Here is a 22115-nt window from a genome sequence, read left to right as displayed (position 1 = left end):
GGGCCCGCTGCCACACAGCGTTGGGGGCTGGATTCCTTTATGTCTTTGCCGCGAGAGAAACCCAGGGAGGACTCACCTCATGTGCCTGAAATGAGACAGGAGGAGGAGGAGTTGGGCCAGACGCCGGTGCTGCTGCTGCAGAGTTAGGCCCGCTTTGGCCATCAGATGGATCAAGGTGTCTGTGATCTTGTCCAGGACGCGGTGGATGTGGTCCTTCTCTTCCAGAGACCTCAGAGTGCTGGACAGAAATGTGTACACCCCTGAATGTGCAGAGAGAGAGAGAGAGAAACTCAAAGAGGGTAAGGTCCAGGATGCGTGGGGAGTGACGCTGAGCCAGTGCCCCTCTGCAGTCCCCACCCTCCCCGCCCAACCACTGAGAAGCTCAGGATCTATTTGGTCCAGGCAGCTATGCAAAACTCCTCATGAATATACACGTCGGAGAGCACGTGCCTAGGAAACTCATGTCTCCTCCTGTGTGAGCCAGTTTCCAGGGTTTGTCAGCAAGATTTCCTAGAAAGGCACTGCTTGCCTTGGGGCCATGGTGGTTATACCAGCCATCTCTCCTCTGACAGGCCTTTTGCCAATGCTAACTATTCTGTTAACACTGATGACAGCTCCAGGCAGGCAGCATTATCGCTCCATTTCACACAAGGAAACAAAAGTGCAAAAAAAAAAAAAAAAAACGTATTAACTTGTGGAGTGAACACGACGGGACAGAGCAGGGTTGCGAATGACCCCAATGTACTGACTCCACATCCTGTCTTATAATGGAAACTCTCAGAAGACACGGGACACCCTCGGTGAAGGAGTAAAAGGGATTTGCTAAGTGATTGACAGGTAACATTTGCAGGTAGGGCTTAATTTGCTGCTACATTTCAGGTCAGGTTTGGGGCCTTCGTACTTTCCAAGCTCAGCTGAAAGGTTTATGATAGGAGAGGCAAAAGGACCCTGGGAAGTGCTGTTTTTCATCGCCAAGTGTGGATTTGTGCCCCCTTGCCTTTCTTCTGGTAGTAAACCCTGCTCTTGCAACCACAGGTAGACTTCAGACTGTAATTAGACAATCGGGTCACTCGATTCTTTTGGATAGTACTAGCCTCACACTAGAAAATCAGAGCTTTTTCTGGGCTTGTATACGGCTTCCTTGGGCTTCCCTGGTGGTTAAGATTGGAAAGAATCTGCCTGCAATGTAGGAGATGCAGGTTTGATCCCTAAGTCGAGAAGATCCCCTGGAAAACAGCATGGCAACCCACTCCAGTGTTCTTGCCTGGAGAATTCCATGGACTGAGGAACCTGGTGGGCTACAGTCCACGTGGTTGCCAAGAGTTGGACACGACTGAGCACAACAACAACAAATACGGAAGCTGAGGATGGGAAATTCCTTCCTCTAGGGTGGAGGTGCTTGGAGGATGAGGATATGGGGGCTTTTAGGTGCCACCTTCCCGGTAGGAGGAGCGCCCCTGCTGAGTGGAGCCAAGTAACAACCATTAGAGGTGATAGTTCATGGGTAGGGGAGGGGCGGGGAGGGAGGGGAGAAATCCTGGTTCCCCTCATAAGATCCTCGTCCCTACTTCTTTCATCTGACCGTAACGCTTCCATCGTATCCTTTTTAACACACAGATCCCTAAATCCCCTGTTTGCCTAAGGTAGTGTGAGTTGGGTTTCTGTGACTTGCAACTGGAAGAATCCGGACTCTTTAAGTTGGGAGTTCAGGAGACAAGGAAGGTTGAGTGATAAGAGGTGAGAAGTATTGAAAGCAAAAGGAAGGCAGGATGGAGCAGTTCTATCAAGTGGGCACTGCTGAAGCCAACTTAACCTCCTCAAAGTACATCCCCTTGAAGGGAGCAGATGACGCGGTATTTACCTCCAGATATACATCTATTTAGCAACATAATTTTCGGTCTTATTAGCCCACTGGCCCTCCCATAAATATATTTCTTCTTCTCTCCTCCCCCCATCCTCACTGGGTATTTTCATGTTAAAGGCCCCCCCAGTGTATGAATCCCCGACTCTGGGCCGGTGGCGCAGTGGTGAGTTAACTGCTCATGCCGCAGCCTGTAGGATGAAAATGGGGGAAACGCCCACAGAGAGGAACTCATAGTAAACACGGTTGGAACTGCCCAGAATGGGAAGCGGCTAATATTCAAAACAAACACAGCAACAACAAAACCAGACCAGCCAGGCTCCTGGCTTACCGGCTGCAGAACAGAATAATGTAGCTTTTGGTACCCAGAGGCGTTCTTGTCCAAAGGAAACAGTGCTCAGGATAAGTAAGCAGTGGACAGGCAGCGGGACGAGAAAGAAATTGCTGGATTACTTGTGTTCCCTGTGGCTTTCTGATAGAGAAAGGTTGTGCCCATTAGAAAAAAGGGCAGAGGTCCAGGGGCCTTGGGGTGGACCCAGAGGTAACAGGTGGCCGGGGAGGTGTGCACCAGTGGGTCGGGGGGCCCGGGACAGCCCCTGCTGAGCCCCACGGCCCTGCCTCTCCCGGCCCTTATGTCATCACACACATTCTAGCCTGGTGTCTCTCAGAAGCCCTGCCGTCTGGCTGGAATACCCTGGGAACCTGCCCAGGCCACAGAGCTGGCTGAATCCAACTTGGATGATGCACTTTCTACCAATTTCCCTTTTTTTTTTTTTTGTTACCACCCAGGATGCTGGCCTCGCTCACCAATCATCCCATTCTTGTTCAAGGAAACCACAGGACGGAGGAGCGTCCATGCCTCTGCACCTGCTCGTCTTGCATGTGCGCCCGGGGTGAGCGTGGCCGGTACAGAGCTGCGGACGCGCTGAGACCCCGCACGCTTCGCTCCCCCTCGCCAGGGGAGGCCGGAGCCCTGGCACACAGGCTCCTGGAAGTGCAGCCCACCTCCCACTGTGGGTTCCCCCTCCTGTATTGGTCCTCCCTTCAGCCTGCTCTCCCTGAGAACCTACTGTGTGCATGCGCTGCATTAGGAGACAGGGATTCCAAGCCCTCTCTTAAGTGTTAATGTCTTAATAGCAGCGGCTGCCTGTGGAGGGTTGATTTTCTTTACTGACTTTCCGGATACCTGCCATTCTCAGAGCAAGCTGGTTTTTCTAGACCTGTTTTGGCACCAACGCAGCTTATCATCTCATCCTTGTCAACAGATGCTTCCTAGCTGTGCGAATATACTTAGAAATAAATATATGGTTCCGCTGAAATGCCAATAATCAACAACAGCAGCCATCTTCTTTGGGGGCTTTTCTGGCAAGAAAAAAAAAACAAAACAAGTGGTCCCGGTCTGTTATCTATTGCTCCTAAGGGGCCGGTGGAGAGAAACAACAGAAATCCAGAAATTCTAATTCCAAGAGGGCTTCAGGTGCTCTGGCAAGAGCCAAACAGGGCTTCTGGTAATTTCCATACCCCAGGTGGTCCCTGCCACCCTGGACAGCTGTGCCACTGTTCCCAGCAGCAGGGAGCCAGTGATCAGACAGTGTGGGCCTTCAGAAACGGTCTTACAACAAGGCAGGCTTTTGCAACTCCCCAGGCTGCTCCAAATCCCCAAGATGGAAAAAACAATCTGTATGTCATTATCCAGGCTTGAAGCGCTGTTGGCAAATCCGAGCTTCTACGTATTCTGAATCTTGCAGCCAACCCTGGGAGTCTCGGGAAGACTCTACGGAGGAAAATCTGGTGGTAGAAAGGAAGGGGGAGTGGAAGTGCATGGACACCCGGTGGAGAAGAGAGCTCAGCCTTTCTCCGTCTCTGCCTCTCACTGCCTCGGGCTTCTGCACTCTCCTTCCTCCGCTTGCTCTGCTTGGACACGCTCTTCCTTCCTCCTTTCCTTCCTCCTTTCCGCTCCATCCCGCAGGAACACCCTTGTTACCCCTTCATCACTTTTCCAGATGATGCAGTCTTCTCAGGAAGCTGGAAGAATGCAGATATGGAGACGGCAGTGCACACCTGCACGTGACTGTATCCACAGGAAACACTAGCAGGACCCGGGGCCACGCGCCCGGGCACTGATCTCCACTGGGTGGGGGGCGCATCCAACTGTCCTCGGAGAAGCGAGGAAGGAAGACGCTGATGCTTCAGGACAACGTCTTCAAGTGAGGCCATTTTTGTTTTTGTTTTTGTTTTCTTTCTTTTCCAGAAAGACGAATGTGACAGTGGGTCCTGGGAGAGTCCTTGTGTCCATAGCAGCTTGACCAGAAAGGCAAAGGCAATGACTCAAAGAAAGATGAGAGGGAAGAAAACTCCTTAAACCCCCAGCTGTACGTGGTCTCGACCTGGAAGCTGCCGCTCAGCTGGAATAAAAAAGGAATTCTGGGAAGGACCCAGGGATTCATCTGCAGACCAGACTGTTAGGTGCGCTGCTGGGCGTGGCTTCTACAAATCAAAGTTTGCTCTTAAGTGCCTTCACGGCAGACAGTTTCACGAGCGCTGCATTCGTTTTAGGCATCGAGTCTGCTGGCCGCTCCTCCTCCCGGCACTGTGGGTCCTGTGGGGTGTTGGACCTCAGCTCGTGGTGGCTGAAGCCACTTACTGAGAAGGGCTGTGCGGGATGTCCTACAATATGTGGGACAGCCCCAAAGAATGAAGGACTTCTTCTCTTTTTCTTTTTTAAAGGGCAGATGATTTCATATTTAAAGTTAGAAATTCACCTCACCAAAATGGATACCATCCATCATTAAAGATGCGTTAACCATCAAAGATTTTGAGTTCCAATTTCTGTGTGTGTGTATGTTCTGTGGCAGAGTTTTCCTTTTTCTAAATTTTTAATTGAGGATAATTACTTTACACAACTGAGCACACACATGAACGCATGCATCAAAGTGAAAGTGTTAGTCGCTCAGTCGTGTCCCACTCTTTGTGACCCCATGGACTATAGCCCACCAGGCTCCTCTGTCCATGGGATTCTCCAGGCAAGAATACTGGAGTGGGTTGCCATGCCCTCCTCCAGGCAATCTTCCTGACTCAGGGATCGAACCTATGTCTCTTATGTCTCAAGCATTGGCAGGTGGGTTCTTTACCACTGGTGCCACCTGGGAAGCCCATGCATTATAAATACATGTAAGCATTTTACTACTTTATTGGTTTTTGTACTGTAGTCAAGCCTTGGCATCTGCATTGAAAGATACAGCATTTTATTTTAAATTAGTTAAATATTATTCCTCCTTTATGACCATTTTGAAATTACCTGAAATTATATTTTCGTTAAAAAAAGGATGTATATGTATAGACTATTATTTACTTCGTTTTAGGCTAGTCAAAGGAATATGCATGTTTTATTGAACTGGTGTTGGTTCCTGGCAATTCTTTTTTTTTTTTTTTCCTGCATTCAAGCTTTATTGTATATGTAATGGCTTTTTCCTTAAGCACAGTTTTACTTTTAAATTAATTTTTATTACAGTATAGTTGCTTTACAATGTTGTGTTAGCTTCTGCCTTACAGCAAAGTGAAACAGATATACATACACGTATACATATATCCCTTCTTTTTTCAGATTTCCTTCCCAGTTTCAGTCACCACAGAGCAGTGAGCAGAATCCCCTGTGCTGCATGACAGGTTTTCATTTGGAGTTCCCGGCAACTCTAAGAGTTTTACCTCGAGTTTGTCATTCCCAAGCGTGGCTGGCTGTCTCTCAGTCTCTCCTGTGGGGTTTTCCAACTAGTTCAAGTTCCAGCCAAATCTGCTGACCGAAAGCTGGGGTTGGAGCTCTTATATCTGTGCTTCTTAAAACCTCCCCACTGATGAGTCTGATGCCCAGCTAGGATTAAGAATCACACGATTACCCTGATTTGCTCTTTTATGGCCACTACTATGTAAGCTCTTAGAAACATGGACTATATCTTTAGTGAAAAGCGTCTTATCCCAATGCTGATCTGCTTTGAGAATTTCCTTTCCAACTTCCTTATCATGTTGTGGTCCTTTATGCTTCTTTTCCCTTTCTGGCTGGCTTGATTAGAATGGAGATAACTCTTAGGATGACCATGGAAGTCACCCAATTAATACTGCAGAGTCCTTGCACAACCACACGGAAGAAGGCTCTGGCACCAACCTATTCAAGCACCCAGCGATATTACGTAAACAAGAAACAAACCTTCATGTGTTTGCACCATTATACATTTTGGAGCCTATTTGTTATAGTTGTCCTACTCTAAGGCAAGATGAGAAGTATTTTATGACTTACTGACTGTATCAATGAATAAATTGTATAAATCAGATAAAGTCAGAGTGATGCTTGGTACACCTTTTGTTGCCATTTTCTGCATTCCTAAGGCCTTAGGTTGCATGAAAGTGAAAGTGTTAGTCACTCAGTCAGGTCCGACTCTTTGCGATCCCATGGACTGTAGCCCACCAGACTCCTTTATCCATGGAATTCTCCAGGCAAGAATCCTGGAGTGGGTTGCCATTTCCTTCTCCAGTGGATCTTCCTGACCCAGGGATCGAACCTGGGTCTCCTACATTGCAGGCAGATTCTTTACTGACTGAGCCACTAGGGAAGTCCTTAGGTTGCATAGTTATAAATTATAACACAATGTGGCAATATTGGCATTTGGGAAGAGAAATGATTTATAACTCAGGTTGCATATTTATAAATCATTTCTCTTCCCAAATGCCAATATTGCCATATTTTGCTATAGAAAGCATGATCTAGATTCTAGAACCACCTCATCATCTCCTGTCATGCTAACCATTCATTCTGAATACTAACATAATTCATAGCAGCCAGTAAGTTCAAAGAATCAAGAGGGAAGCCCAGGATGTCAGAATGTTTAGTTAGTTATCATTCAAAGATGCAGCCCCCAACATTATTAAGTCTTCAAAGACTGCACTGTACCATGCAGGAACTGACTTCTCCTTTCATGAATTGAACAAAAAGAGTATCGCCTTGAGCAATATTTGTTCAGAGGCAGGAAACGTCCATCCTCCTACCAGTGTGTGATTATTTACTAAAAGGTGAAGAACTTTTCATAACTCCCAGTCCTTGAGCAAATATGTTTACTATTACTCTAGCCTTTGTAAGATCACACACTCCTCCAGTCATCTTCTAAGTGGTCTCATAGTGAGAGGGATCACAGTGAAGATAAGTATTCTTGTCATAACACAACAGGGACCACAGCAGTCCTTTTATTTTGGCATCACTTTATAATACCCACAAGTACTCCCTTGGCACCGATGACTATGAACTCATCCATGAGTGATTCAGTGACATTTATCAACTTAGCATGATTTTTAGTGAAATCTAATAGATATTCTACTTAGTATATCCATGCCTTCACACTGACTCACAGGACAACTCTTTAAATGATTTCAGATGGTGAAACTGATGACTTGATTTAATTGACCTGAAAAGAAATCTCCGAAGTGTACTTCAAAAAAATTTTTTTAGGAATTCCCTGCCGGTCCAGTGGTTAAGAATTCACCATTGCAGGGGATATAGGTTCAATCCCTGGTCTGGGAAGATCCTGCATGCCTCAGGGCAGCTAAACCTGTGCTCCACAATAGTTGAGCCTACGCTCCAGAGCCCATGAGTCACAACTGCTGAGTCAATGTGCCACAAGTACTGTAGCCCTCGCCAAGAGCCTCTGCTCCTCTGCCCAGCAACGAAGATCTAGCACAGCCAAAGTAAATAAAATGCTAAAAAAAAAAAAAAACAACAATTTTAGTGGTATCCGTGTGTCTCACCCCTATACATAAAATCACTGTCTTTACTTTTTGTAATAAATATTCCCCTAGTCTTATACCTTTTAGGATGGAGCCATTACGAATCTATATTGCTGACCCAAGGATCAAACCCCCGTCTCCTGCATTTCAGGCAGATTCTTTAGCACCAGAGCCATCAGGGAAGCCCTATATTGCTTAGGGGCCTCCTTTTTGTTGGTTATGTCTGTAATATATGAAGAAACAGCCAGGTTTCCGATTTTCCTATTCCTCAGTCAATTGCTACCTTTCTGAGATCAAGAAGAAGACAGTTTGAAGAGATAACTTGATGGAAAATGGGTGGCCTGTCTAACACAATGGAGTTTGTTCACCAGTTGCATGTGGAACTCCTACTCCAGGTGAGCTGGCCTGGTCTCAAGAGGTCTTGAGGGTTTCTTTTTTTCCCCAGAAAACGTAGGTTAGAGCAGTCTGAATGGATTTGTTTCGCTGCATCTCACCTCTTCTCACTTGCCATTTCAAAGACAACGGAGCGATAGCGCAGAGCTGGAAGCAGCTCTTTACACACACAGGAGCAGACTTATTTTCCAAAAATGACCACAGCGATATCTCCCATCCAACATGGGTTTCCACAGTGTGATCTTGGCACTCCTGTCATGGAGATGTGTGAGTTATGCCCCTCCCTAGAGGCTGGGTGGACCCGTGACTTGCTTGCAATCAGTAGAATGGGATAGATGACACTGCCTGGCTTCCAAGGTACAGTATGCTTGTCATATAAGGCATACAGCTTCTGCCTGTCAACTGGGACACTTGCTTCTGGAGCCCTCACGGCCTTGTAAGAGGTACCGTGCAACAGGCCACGAAGAAGCCAAGGCCACAGATAAGCATCACAGTTGACTATTGGCTGACGTTCCAGCCGACAGCCAGCATCAGTAGGCAGCATGTGAGCAAAGACCTTTAAGACGTCTCTAGCCAATGACTATCAAGTTACTCTTAGTGGATGACCCTCACCTGAGGCCCCAGACATGATGGAGAAGGAACAGTCCATGCCCTCTGTGCTCTATTCAAATCCATGATTAATAGAATCCAAACCCTTTTTTCTCTTTTTTTAACCGTTCAGTTTTGGGGTAACATATTACACGGCTACAGTCAGCAGAGCACACCTAGGTGTCTGCATGAGACAGGCAAAGTAGAGACTAGCCTCCTGAGCTGGTGCATCAAGAGATAAGACAGCTTGTGAGTACTTCCTACTCCACATGAGGAATCCTCCCGACTCCTGATGCCTCAGCCCTGCCCTGAATCTCCACTCTCGTTAGTACAATGGTCAGGGCTTGAGCTCATCCTATCAGACTCTATGCACAGTTAACAAATTTCATAGGAGGTATTTACCCCTAACAACTGCCCAGTTGATGGTCAAAATAAGTGGGTCTTCCCCTAACTGGCAACCTCATATATCGGCACCCTACTTTCTTATCAGAGGATTTCCCAGGTGATGCTAGTGATAAAGAATCCATCTACCAATGCAGGAGACATAAGAGACGTGGGTTCGATCCCTGGGTCGGGACGATCCTCTGGAGGAGGGCATGGCAAGAGAAGAGGACACTCAAATTCTCAGCTGCAGCATCCTTATCAGGTGCTGGTTGTAATAAATAGACCTTGTAGAGATTTGCCTAAAGGAGAGTTTTTACATTGAACAACTAGTCTATTTTATTTTATTTTTATTATAAGCCGGTAGACCTTATAATGGAGTGTGTTCTCTTTGCTTTGGCCCAGAGAAGGAAGTTGAGAGCCAAATTTGTGGCCCACTCTAAGAACTGTATAAGTGGACTTCTGTGTGCTAATCTGACTCCTGAATTTATTATTTTCTTCACATTATTTTCCCTTTTTTCAGATTGTGTCAATTACTGCCTTCCTCGTTTTATATCACATGAAATTGAGTAGGCCATTTCAAATCCTTTGTGGAACAAAGGCAATACATAAACAAACTAGTGAACACCCCACCCTCCTCTGTCAAAGCAATAAACAGGGTTAGTGTCAATACAAATGTTTATAAAACATCATTAAACATTCATCTGACTTAACCGCAAAGCCAAAAAAAATGATATATGATCTAAGAATATACAGCTGGTTGAATGCACAAGTTATTGTCATCCTGAGTTGAACAGAACTGTTTAAAAATCCTGTGATGATCCACGCTGGCCACTGTGAAGTGACACCTTCTTGTGTGATTGTAAAGGCCACCCCTTCTGGTTTGGGTTTGCATGTTTATCTTCAGAGCCACAGAGATTCAGATATATTCTCTCCCCTTTTCCTAGATAGAGAATGAACATGGTGAAATGGCTGACACTTCTCACTGATTATTTTGAAAAAGATAATTACTGTCCAAAATTACTGTTTCAGAAAGATAAGTGGACATGTAGATGATACCTATTCTTCAGATATATCAGTTCCATCATTTCCAGAGAGCTCTGCAGTAGATGAAAATTGTGTTGAAAAAGTGTCACATGACTGACAGGTCTGCCTTGTTTCTCCTTAACAGGGCCTTGTGAAAGGATGTATTACATTGTAAAAAGAAGACACAGAATTCTAGAACTGTGGATTTAATTTAAGTTTCGTGGTTTTTCATTTGGAGGAACAAAATCCTTTTCAAAGAGTGAACTTCCTGTGAAACTCTCACATAGAAACTGAATGAAGTCAAATCTCTCTGATTAAAGCAGAAGAAATGAGGAAGGGGAGACTACAGGTTGGTCCCTCAGCCTCTCCCTCTCTGATTCATGCCCCCATCCTCCGGTGACCGGAGGAGGCTCCTTCTGACACACAAGGCTCAAGCAGAAGGTTTAAAAACCTCTGATCTCAGGACCATGAGAAGACAAGCCACAGACCGGGAGAAAATATTTGCAAAAGACACATCTGCTAGAGGATGCTTAGCAAAACAAACAAGAACCTGAAACTCAACAAAAAGAAAATCAATGACCCAATTAAAAAATGGGCAAAAGACCTGAACAGAGACCTCACCAAAGAAGAGACAGAAAATAAGCCAATAAAAAGATCCTTCACATCATATGTCAATTGTTGTTGCTAATGTTCAGTCGCTCAGTCCTGTCCAACACTTTGCGACCCCATGGACTGCAGCACACCAGGCTTCCCTGTCCTTCACCATCTCCCGGAGCTTGCTCAAACTCATGTCCATTGAGTCGGTGATGCCATCCAACCATCTCATCCTCTGTTGCCCCCCCTCCTCCTCTTGCCTTCAATCTTTCCCAGCATCAGGGTCTTTCCCAATAAGTCAGCTCTTTGAATCAGGCAGAGAATTGAAAATGAGAACTAACAGTGAGATACACCTACACACCTATTAGAAGGACCAAAATCTAGACGCCGACAACAGCAAATGCTGGCAAGGATGTAGAGTAGCAGAAACTCTCACTCATTGCTGGAAGAGACGAAAAATGGTGTAGCCACTTTGGAAGACAATTTGGCAAATTTTTACTAAACATACTCTTTGCATATAAGCCAGCAATTATGCTCCTTGATAGTTACCAAGATGAGTTGAACATTTATGTCTACACAAAAATCTGCACATGGACATTTATAGCACCACTATTCATAATTGCCAAAACTTGGAGGCAAGATGTCCTATAGTAGGTAAGTGGATAAGCTGTGGTAAATCCAGACAATGGAAGATTATTCAGGGCTATAAAGAAATGAGCTATCAAGGCATCAAAAGACATGGAAGAATCTTAAATTCATATTACTACGTGTAAGAAGATAATCTGAAAAGACTACATAATGCATGATTCAAACTACATGACATTCTGCAAAAGACGAAACTAAGAAGACAGTAAAAAATATCAGTGGTTTATAGGGGTTAGGGAAATGGGTGGGATGAATAGAGCACAGAGGATTTTTAGGCCAGAATGTCCTCACTGTCTTAAACATCATACAGAGTGGAGACTACTCTGTACAATACTGTCCTGAAGGATACATGTCATTTTGCATTTTTCAAAACCCACAGAATATAGAACACCAAGCACGTGCATGTGAAAGTGACCCTTAAACTACAAGCTTTAGGTGATAAATGTATGTAAACATACGCTTATCAATTTGAACAAATCATTGATACATCTCTGGTAGGGGATTTTGATAGTGAAGGCAGCTGGGGGTGGGGCGGGGATGGGGTTACATGGGAAATATCTGTACCTTTCCCTCAGCTTTACTATGAACCTAAAACTGCTCTACAAAATAAATTTTACAAAGAAATATTTTTATTAATTTTTAAAATTGAAGTATAGTTGATTTACAATGTTGTGCCAATCTCTGCAGCACAGTAAAGCGACTCAGGTAAACACATATAGAAATTCTTTAAATAAATATTTCTTTTCTTTTCTTTCTATATTTTTCTCTTGGTCCACACTGCACAGCATGTGGGATCTTAGTTCCCTGATCAGGGATGGAACCCATGACCTCTGCATTGGAAGAGGGAAGTCTTAACCACTGGACCACCAAAAAAAAATTATTTTTAATGTAAAAAGGCCCCCTACGATCCACTCATTATTTTACTTGCTGGGAAACAGAGGCTCAGAGAGATTAAGGAGCTGGGGCTAGTGGATGCTGTTGCTGGGAGGGTTTTCAGAGAGAACATAAGGCTGGACTTGCCAGAGGTCACCCTGTGGGCATAAATGGCAAAGTTGGAACTAACACTCCAATTCCCCTCATTCCCAGCCAGTGGTCAAAGGCTACACAAAGAATTTCCTAACTTTCAGTTTGTGAGAAACTGGAAATGACTGCCAACAAGAGTCTCACCTCCAGAGATATTTGAGAAAACTAACAATCTCCCTGGGATGATTTAGGAGCACTTCAGAATTTCCAAATATTAGGTGCAAGATGGCATGGAGCAGAGGTGCTGATGGACTGAGGACTCCTCTGCCTCTTTAATTAAGAATGTTTTTCAAGATGTTAACAATGGTTACCTTTGTGTGGTGAAACTGATTACTTGGGAGTTTATTTTTCTGGGTGGCTTTTCTGTATTTTCCAAGTTCCCTGCCTTGGGCATGCATGCCTTTCATAATCTGGTGAAACAAAATGCTATTGCGAATATAAAATCAAAGTGTCTTTCACTTCCATTATTTCACAAGCCTTGTCAACGCCTGGACTGATGAGAGGGAAATCCAAGCTGATGAATGGATATCCCAAGGACTAAGGAGCTTGCTGTAGAGATATTCCTTGTTACTATTTTCATAATATTTCTATCGTCTGTAAGGCTGTTCACATTTCAGAAACTTCTAAGTTTGCCATTTTGGCAGAAAATGGAACTAACAAATTTGTTACAAAAGCTTCTGAGAAAAATTTTCTTAGTTGGAAATACCTCCGACATGCCATCCATAACCTGAGTTACTTGTCTAAGTACAAAAAAAGATCAGCTTCAAAAGACTGGTAACCCCATCTTTCTCCAGGACTTGCAAGTTGAATTGCAAAGGAAGCAGAACATTAAGGTCTTACTAGAAGGAGCTGAGTGCCTGGCTTTCACTGAATATGAAGGTTATATTCTCTCACTCAAAGAGTAACATCTGCTCTACCAAGAGTAAGTAAGAGCAGATGCTTCACCGTCTAGATGAAGATGAATTTTGCATTCTGGACTGAATTGATCAGTATTGTTGCTGCCAATTTTAAAAACTAAACGACTGTTGCTGCCAGTGCCCCCTCCTGGCAATCATGCTCAGCTCCTTGGTCCAACAGCCCGTTGTCTGACCGCTTCCAGTTGTAAGAAGTGGAGACTAGATTACACTTAGTCCTTGGGATCTGTGAGATCAGACAAGGCATTCTTGGAACCAGCAGTTTTCTTGATCACTAGAGCAGGGCACAGCTAGAGGGGCTTTCCTGGTGGCTCAGATGGTAAAGAAACTGCCTGCAGTGCAGGAGACCTGGGTTTGATCCCTGGGTTGGGAAGATCCCCTGGAGGAGGGCATGGCAACCCACTCTGTATGCTTACCTGGAGAATCTCCATGGACAGAGGAGCCTGGCAGGCTACAGTCCATGGAGTTGGACTGTAGCCAGACATGACTGAGCAACTAAGCATAGAGCAGCCGTGAGGTCACGTGGTAAGCTGTTCGTCCGAGCTGGTTATTGACAAGGAAGGGCCATGTCAATCACACAAACCCAGAGCCCAGAGCACATGAAAGCCTTGGGAGAGCCAGGTTCTCCTTCCAGAGGTGAGATTTTGAAGGGAGGTTAAACTTACAGCCATTCAGCCTCTTGGCTTTCTGTTTGTAAATACCCCTCAATAAAAACAGTGGCAAAGGGATCAAAGGCAGAAGGGAAGAAACTAAACGCCAGCCCTCTGTGCATCTTGACTGCCTGGAGCAAGAGTTCACCAGCACTGTGTCTGTGCAAGTCATAAAACTGAAAAATGATGCAAAAAACAACTACACACATAATAGATCATAAAATGTGGTAACATTCTCTGAAACAATAAATTGCTTCAAAAGGAGTGAGCTTGAGATTTTTGCAATATGATGTTTATAATATGCTCTGTGTAGAAACTCCTGCCTGGGGGTCTTCACAGCTTTCGGGGCCGTAGGCAATATGTATGAAAAGATTTAATGAACCTTATACTCTTTTACTAATGCCAAAGAAACTGAATGGTTCTATGAAGATCTACAAGACCTTCTAGAACTAACACCAAAAAAGATGTCCTTTTCATCATAGAGGACTGGAATTCAAAAGTAGGAAGTCAAGAGGTACCTGGAATAACAGGCAAGTTTGGCCTTGGAGTACAAAATGAAGCAGGGAAGGCTAACAGAGTTTTGCCAAGAGAACACACTGGTCATAGCAAACACCCTCTTCTAACAACACAACAGAAGACTCTACACATGGACATCACCAGATGGTCAATACCAAAATCAGATTGATTATATTCTTTGCAGCCAAAGATGGAGAAGCTCTATACAGTCAGCAAAAACAAGACTGAGAGCTGACTGTGGCTCAGATCATGATCTCCTTATGGTCAAATTCAGACTTAAATTGAAGAAAGTAGGGAAAAGCACAAGACCATTCAGGTATGACCTAAATAAAACCCCTTCCAATTATACAGTGGAAGTGACAAATAGATTCAAGGGATTAGATCTGATAGACAGAGTGCCTGAAGAACTATGGACGGAGGTAGCTCATCTCACACGGTAGCAAAGTAATGCTCAAAATTATCCAACCCAGGCTTCAACAAGTACGTGAACCGTGAACTTCAGATGTTCCAGCTGGATTTATAAAAGGCAGAGGCCAGAGATCAAATGGTCAACATCTGTTGGATCACAGAAAAAGCAAGAAAGCTCTAGAAAAACATCTACTTCTGATTTATTGACTATGCCAAAGCCTTTGACTGTGTGGATCAAAACAAACTGTGGAAAATTCTTCAAGAGATGGGAATATCAGACCACCTTACCTGCCTCTTGAGAAACCTGTATGCAGGTCAAGAAGCAGCTGTTAGAACCGGAAACAAAACAGCAGACTAGTTCCAAATAGGGAAAGGAGTACGTCGAGGCTGTATATTCTCACTCTGCTTATTTAACTTATATGCAGAGAACATCATGAGAAACGCTGGGCTGGAAGAAGCACAAGCTGGAATCAAGATTGCCGGGAGAAATATCAGTAACCTCAGATATGCAGATGACACCACCCTTATGGCAGAAAGCAAAGAAGAACTAAAGAGCCTCTTGATGACAGTGAAAAAGCTCGCTTAAACTTAACATTCAAAAAACTAAGATCATGGCATCCAGTCCCATCACTTAGTGGCAAATATATGAGGAAACAGTGAAAACAGTGACAGACTTTATTTTCTTGGGCTCCAAAATCACTGCAGATGGTGACTGCAGCCATGAAACTAAAAGAAGCTTGATCCTTAGAAGAAAAGCTATGACCAACCTAGGCAGCATATTAAAAAGCAGAGACATTACTTTGCCAACAAAGGTCCATCTAGTCAAAACTAGGGTTTTTCCAGTAGTCATGTATGGCTGTGAAAGTTGGACCATAAAGAAAGCTGAGCACCGAAGAATTGATGCCTTTGAACTGTGGTGTTCGAGAAGAGTCTTGAAAGTTCCTTGGACTGCAAGGAGATCAAACCAGTCAATCCTGAAGGAAATCAGTCCTGAATATTCATTGGAAGGACTGATGCTGAAGCTGAAGTTCCTACACTTTGGCCACAGGCTGTGAAGAACTGACTCACTGGAAAATACCCTGATGCTGGGAAAGATTGAAGGCAGAAGGAGAAGGGGACAACAGAGGATGAGATGGTTGGATGGCATCACTGACTCGATGGACACGAGTTTGAGCAAGCTCTGGGAGTTGGTGATGGACAGGGAAGCCTGGTGTGCTACGGTCCATGGGCTTGCAAAGAGTCGGACATGCCTCAGCGACTGAACTGAACTGATGGGATCTTCTTCACCCACGGATCAAACCCTCATTTCCTGCATTGGCAGGAAGTTTCTTTACCACTGATCTACCAGAGAAACACAAGCTAGTGTATGTGTGGTGCTAAGTCACTTCAGTTGTGTCTGACTCTGTGCCTCTGTGCGACCGTAAGGACTACAGTCTGCCAGGCTCCTCTGTCCATGAGATTCTCCATGCAAAATTACTGGAATGAGTTGCCACGCCCTCCTCCAAGGGATCTTCCCAACCCAGGAATCAAAACCACATCTCTTACTTCTCCTGCATTGGCAGGCAGATTCTTTACCACTAGTGCTACCTGGGCAGACCCTAATATACAGTAGCTTATAAATCAATGAAAGTGAATGTGTTAGTCGCTCAGCCATGTCTGACTCTTTGGGGCCCTATGGACTGTAGCCTGCCATGCTCCTCTGTCCATGGGAATTCCCTAGGCAAGAATACTGGAGTTGGTTGCCATTTCCATCTTCAGGAGATCTCTGTCTTTCTTTCATTAGAAGAAAAATGGAAAGAAAAGTAGATATAAAGTTAAAAACTCAGAGAAATTAGAACCAAGGCAACCCTCAAGCTACCCCAACATACAAAAGTAGCCATCCACTCCCTTCAGGAAAGGATAGCCATCCAATCCCTGCAGGAAAATGTAGGAATCCACTCCCTGCAGGAAAACATAGCCATCCACTCCCTGCAGGAAAGCACCGAAGAAAGCTGAGGCTGATGCAGTGTTCAAGGACCAGGACTCCAAACAAGAGGCAGAGAGTTTGTTTTTCCATCTTTCTTTCAACCCAAGTGAAGCAGGCAGATGTAACCGTGGGCCCATGCATGAAAGTCAAGGTCCAGAGGTAGGTCTTCCAACTAAGTGTAGGGATGTCTCGTTTAGACTGAAAACTTTACAGTCTGAATTTCCATGGAAAGATTTAAGGAAACATATATATTCCATTTTGGCTTTTACTTGTTCAGTGAGTAACATGTAGGGAAAGAAAACTCCATTAAAAAACAATATTGTAAAAAAAAAACAATATTGCATTTTACTTCTGAGCTCAATAAATTAGTGGGGGTTTGTTGCTGTTTTCTCATGGTTTCCCTCAGTTCAAGGGTTGACACACTTTTAGATTTACAGTTCAGTGTTCCAGGCATGAGGGCAGACAGAGGACACTTAAGGCCCTTCCAAATATAGGGCCTGAGTGTAATTCTCATCCTATGATTAGAAGAGGGAGATCCTGAACACCATAATCCCTGTACAGTATTAGGTTACATAATATTTTCCCTATTAAAAGTAACAGACTATATTAGTAATGATGATATTAGCTCATGTTTTAAAGCTATCTTGTTATATCATAACAAACCTATAGGGTTAATAGGACTGTTTAGAATTATTATGCCTTTTTAAAAATATTTATTTATTTGGCCGCACTGGGTCTTAGTTGCAGCATACTAACTATCAGTTGCAGCATGTAGGATCTAGGTCTCTGACCAGGGGTCGAACCTGGGCCCTCTGCATTGGGAGTGCAGGGTCTTAGCCACTGGACCACCAGGGAAGCTCCTAGAATTATTATACTTATTTTATAGTTGAGGCAACCAGGGAAGAGCAGTCCAGTGGCTTCATGTGAGTTTAATGATGCAGCCAAAACTACCCCCACCCTCCATGCCTTTCTTCTGCCTCTAGCCAAGGCCAACTCAAGCTAAAGCTGAAGCCTCCTTCTCAGGTAAGGACCTGGCTGTCTGTCTCTGTATCACTCTGCTTCCTTTCATCATGACATCCCCTTATCTCCTGACGTGGAAATGATCTGTTAACTGCCTGTGTCACCTGCCCAAGCCAGTGTGTGAAAGACAGGCCCACAATTCCTGTCCCCAGTGCTGAGCACGCTTTGGAGCAGTTTTCCCTCATGGTTTGCGAAATGGCTCTTTTTAAAATTAGAGAACCAGTTTAATTAGGTAACATTTTTCACCTATAGCAGTAGTTTTCAAACTAATTTCCACACACCTCTGAGAATTAAAGGTGGATTCTCAAAGGTACTAAACTGCCTCTTAGCCCTTTAAAATTTTGTGCAATTAGAGATACCAAGGGAATATTTCAAACAAAGATGGGCACAATAAAGGACAGAAATGGTATGATTCTAACAGAAGCAGAAGATATTAAGAAGAGGTGACAGGAAAACACAGAAAAAAATATACAAAAAAGATCTTAATGACCTAAAATAGATAAGCACGATGGTGTGATCACTCACCGAGAGCCAGAAATCCTGGAATGTAAAGTCAAGTGGGCCTTGGGAAGCATCACTACAAACAAAGCTAGTGAAGGTGATGGAATTCCAGTTGAGCTATCTCCTAAAAGATGATGCTGTGAAAGTGCTGCACTCAATATGCCAGAAAATTTGGAAAACTCAGCAGTGGCCACAGGACTTAAAAAGGTCAGTTTTCATTCCAATCCCTAAGAAAGACAATCCCAAAGAATGTTCAAACTACTGCACAATTGCACTCATCTCACACGGTAGCAAAGTAATGCTCAAAATTCCCCAACCCAGGCTTCAACAAGTAAGTGAACCGGGAACTTCCAGATGTTCAAGCTGGATTTAGAAAAGGCAGAGGAACCAGAGACCAAATTGTCAACTTCTGTTGGATCATAGAAAAAGCAAAAGAATTCCAGAAAAACATCTGTTTCTACTTCATTGACTATGCCAAAGCCTTTGACTGTGTAGATCACAACAAACTGTGAAAAATTCTTCAAGAGATGGGAATACCAGACCACCTTAGGTATCTCCTGAGAAATCTGTATGCTGGTCAAGAAGCAACAGTTAGAACTGGACATGGAATAACAGACTGGTTCCAAATCAGGAAAGGAGTATGTCAAGATGTATATTGTCACCCTGCTTCTTTAACTTATATGCAGAATACATCATGTGAAATGCCGGGCTGGATGAAGCACAAGCTGGAATTGAGATTGTGGGGAGAAATATCAATAACCTCAGATATGCAGATGACACCACCCTTATGGCAGAAAGTGAAGAGGAAGTGAAGAGTCTCCTGATGAAAGTGAAAGAGGAGAGTGAAAAAGCTGGCTTAAAACTCAACATTTAAAAAAACTGAGATCATGGCATCCGGTCCCATCACTTCATGGCAAATAGACAGAAAAAAAATGGAAACAACAACAGACTATTTTCTTGGGCTCCAAAATCACTGCAGATGGTGACTGAGTCATGAAATTAAAAGACACTTGCTCTTTGGAAGAAAAGCTATGACCAACCTAGACAGCACATTAAAAAGCAGAGACATTACTTTGCCAATAAATGTCCATCTAGTCAAGGCTAAGGTTTTTCCAGTAGTCATGTATGGACATGACATGAAAGTTGGACCATAAAGAAACCTGAGCACTGAAGAATTGATGCTTTTGAACTGTGGTGTTGGAGAAGATTCTTGAGAGTCCCTTGGACTGCAAGGAGAACAAACCAGTCAATTCTGAAGAAAATCAGTCCTGAATATTCATTGGAAGGACTGATGCTGAAGCTGAAGCTCCAACACTTTGGCCACGAGATGTGAAGAACGGACTCATTGGAAAAGACCCTGATGCTGGGAAAGATTGAATGCAGGAGGAGAAGGGGACAAGAGAGGATGAGATGGTTGGATGGCATCACCAACTCAATGGACATGAGTTTGAGTAAGCTCTGGGAGTTGGTGATGGACAGAGAAGCTTGCTGTGCTGCAGTGCATGGGGTTGCAAAGAGTCAGACACGACTGAATGACTGAACTAAAGAACAACATGGTTAGGTTTTTTTGTATTTGGAGAGTCTACAAACTGACCTATGATGTGCCAGGCAGGCATAGTTTCAATAGTCACAGCACTCTTGTCTGTTAGGTATCATTATCTCCATTGTACAAATATGTCTCAGGGAAGTGGCTTATAAAAGGGCATCCATTATCTGCTAAGTGGCAGCGTTACTTCTCCTGAATGACTGACCTTTCTAAGACAAAGTCCATGGCACCCCAAGTGTTCAAGAAATTAATGAAGGCAGGGACTTCCCTGGTGGTCCAGTGGGTAAGACTCATGCTCCCAACGTAGGGGACCCAGGTTCCATCCCTGATCAGGGAACTAGATCCTACATGTCACAACTAAGCATTCACATGCTGAAGATCTTTCATGCTGCAACTAAGGCCCTGTACAACCAAATAAATAAATAAAAATAAACTGTAAAAAAAAAAAAAGAAATTAACAGAGACCATGAGGCTTAAGGCCACACCAGAAGGTGGGAGCAAGGAAAAGCTCAAGAATTGAATCTACTGCCAACAGAATCCATCAGCCAGCAAGAAGACGGTGAACAACTTAATAACTATAAACAGCCATTTATCTCAAAATTATGACAAGACAATAGGCAGGCTCCCCGGAGAGGAAGTCTGGCATTACAAAGAACTCAAGAGACAATACAATCAAATCTTCTCCACTGTGACAGCAATGGGCATACCTGACAATGCGTCTATATGAGATTCCAAGGCTTCTTCCTATCGGAGAACTTTAACAGTTAAGAAATAATGATCCTTCGTGTTTACAGTCAGTATGTTTCTTAAGTGTCCTAACGTCTAATAATTAACAGAAAGTGCAAAGAATTCGGGTCTGGAGAGAGGAAATATTCTTTATGATGGGAGCCTGTTGTAATTAATCATGATTATAAATGCTTCTTTGAGCAGAGTGCAACCTCTGGTGAACATGCACAAAGCAAATGTCATCACCTTCAGCACCAGATCTGTTTCATCAAGTCATCAAGATGACAAGATGTGCCATATTAACAAAGAACCGAGTGATACATAAGAGCTGGCACCATTTTTATGTTTATGTTTACTATATATGCACTTGTGTGATATTCCACATACTTTTTTCTTTAGATGAACACCAAGATACACACTTTAGAGATGTGTTCATAATTCTTCCTTTTTGACTTTTCACTTCCCTTTAATTTTCCGCTTTGGGTTTTAAGTCCCTATGGTTTTGGCTCTCTTCTGCTCTCTAATATTCCATCAATTGAAAGAGAAATGTCTGAAGATCAATTTTGGATGAAGAGATAATCAAGGGTGCGTTTCTACAGCAGGAGATTGTCCAAGAGTAACCAACAGGCCTGCCAAAGATACCATGGGGATCCAGCAGACATAGAATTGGAGTAACCAGTTAGTTTGTGCATCAGGAGAAGAAAAGAGATCCACTGTAACACAGAAAAGGCCGATGAGCTGGAGTCAGGGGTCTGACAGGCTCTCCAGGGAGCCAGTTGGATAAAGTTACCAGGGAGCAAAGTAGGTGAGGTGCTTCAGAATTATTGAGACATACAAACTTTCAGAAGAAAGTTAAGAAAATGGATAGAAATAATTATTAAATTGAATTTGAAAGCCAAATCCAACATTTATCAGGGACTGTACGTTTATACATATTGAGCTTTGACTCTTGAATTTTCCCAGGTCTTGAAAAACTCCCTAAAAGGGTGCTGTTCTGAATGGGCATGGGTCCTGAAAGCTTTATGAGGATCACATATGTGGGGAGAGAGGAAGTGAAAGCAGAGTCAACCGAGAGGGAATACGGCCACCACCAGTTTTCATTAAGGTTAGCCAAAATTAAATAACAGTTCATTATTATCTATCAGATAAATGTTGCTCTAAAATTTCTCTAAATAAAATTAAATAGCACAATTAACAAAGCCTCAGGAGAACAGCTGCAAACTCTATTGTTATTACCCTCCTGTCCTTGCATATTTTTTCAAGCCTAGTGAGAGGGAAGCTTTTAAACTAAAAGCACTTGTACATGATAAGTCACTTTAGCCTGTCAGACTCTTTGCAACGCTATGGACTATAGTCCGCCAGGCGCCTCTGTCCATGGGATTCTCTAGGCAACGATACTGGAGTGGTTGGCCGAGTCCTCCTCCAGGGGATCTTCCCAATCCAGGGACTGAATTCTTGTCTCTTTTGTCTCCTATTGGCAGGTGGGTTCTTTACCACTGGTGCCACCTGGGAAGCCCAAAAGTACTTAATTATGTTGAAAAGAGGTATGAGCTGACTCCGGTTAAGTCAGAGATTCTCTTAAGTGATA

The 22115-nt window shown here is 43.8% G+C and overlaps 1 protein-coding gene across 4 annotated transcripts in view; it reads right to left on the bottom strand.

Annotated features, from left to right (window-relative positions):
- Positions 1-22115, bottom strand: part of ESR1 (estrogen receptor 1) — a 272512-nt gene that overhangs the window by 9121 nt on the left and 241276 nt on the right. For all 4 annotated transcript variants that reach the window (XM_043888321.1, XM_043888323.1, XM_043888322.1 and 1 more), the window contains one exon: positions 77-260. In XM_043888321.1, coding sequence (XP_043744256.1) covers positions 77-260 — 184 coding nt within the window. The remainder of the gene's footprint in view (positions 1-76; positions 261-22115) is intronic.

This window comes from Cervus elaphus, chromosome 26, assembly GCF_910594005.1.
Source record: "Cervus elaphus chromosome 26, mCerEla1.1, whole genome shotgun sequence".
Classification (NCBI taxonomy): domain Eukaryota; kingdom Metazoa; phylum Chordata; class Mammalia; order Artiodactyla; family Cervidae; genus Cervus; species Cervus elaphus.
Note: the sequence above shows the minus strand (reverse complement) of the source record. Positions and strands in the feature narration are given on the sequence as shown.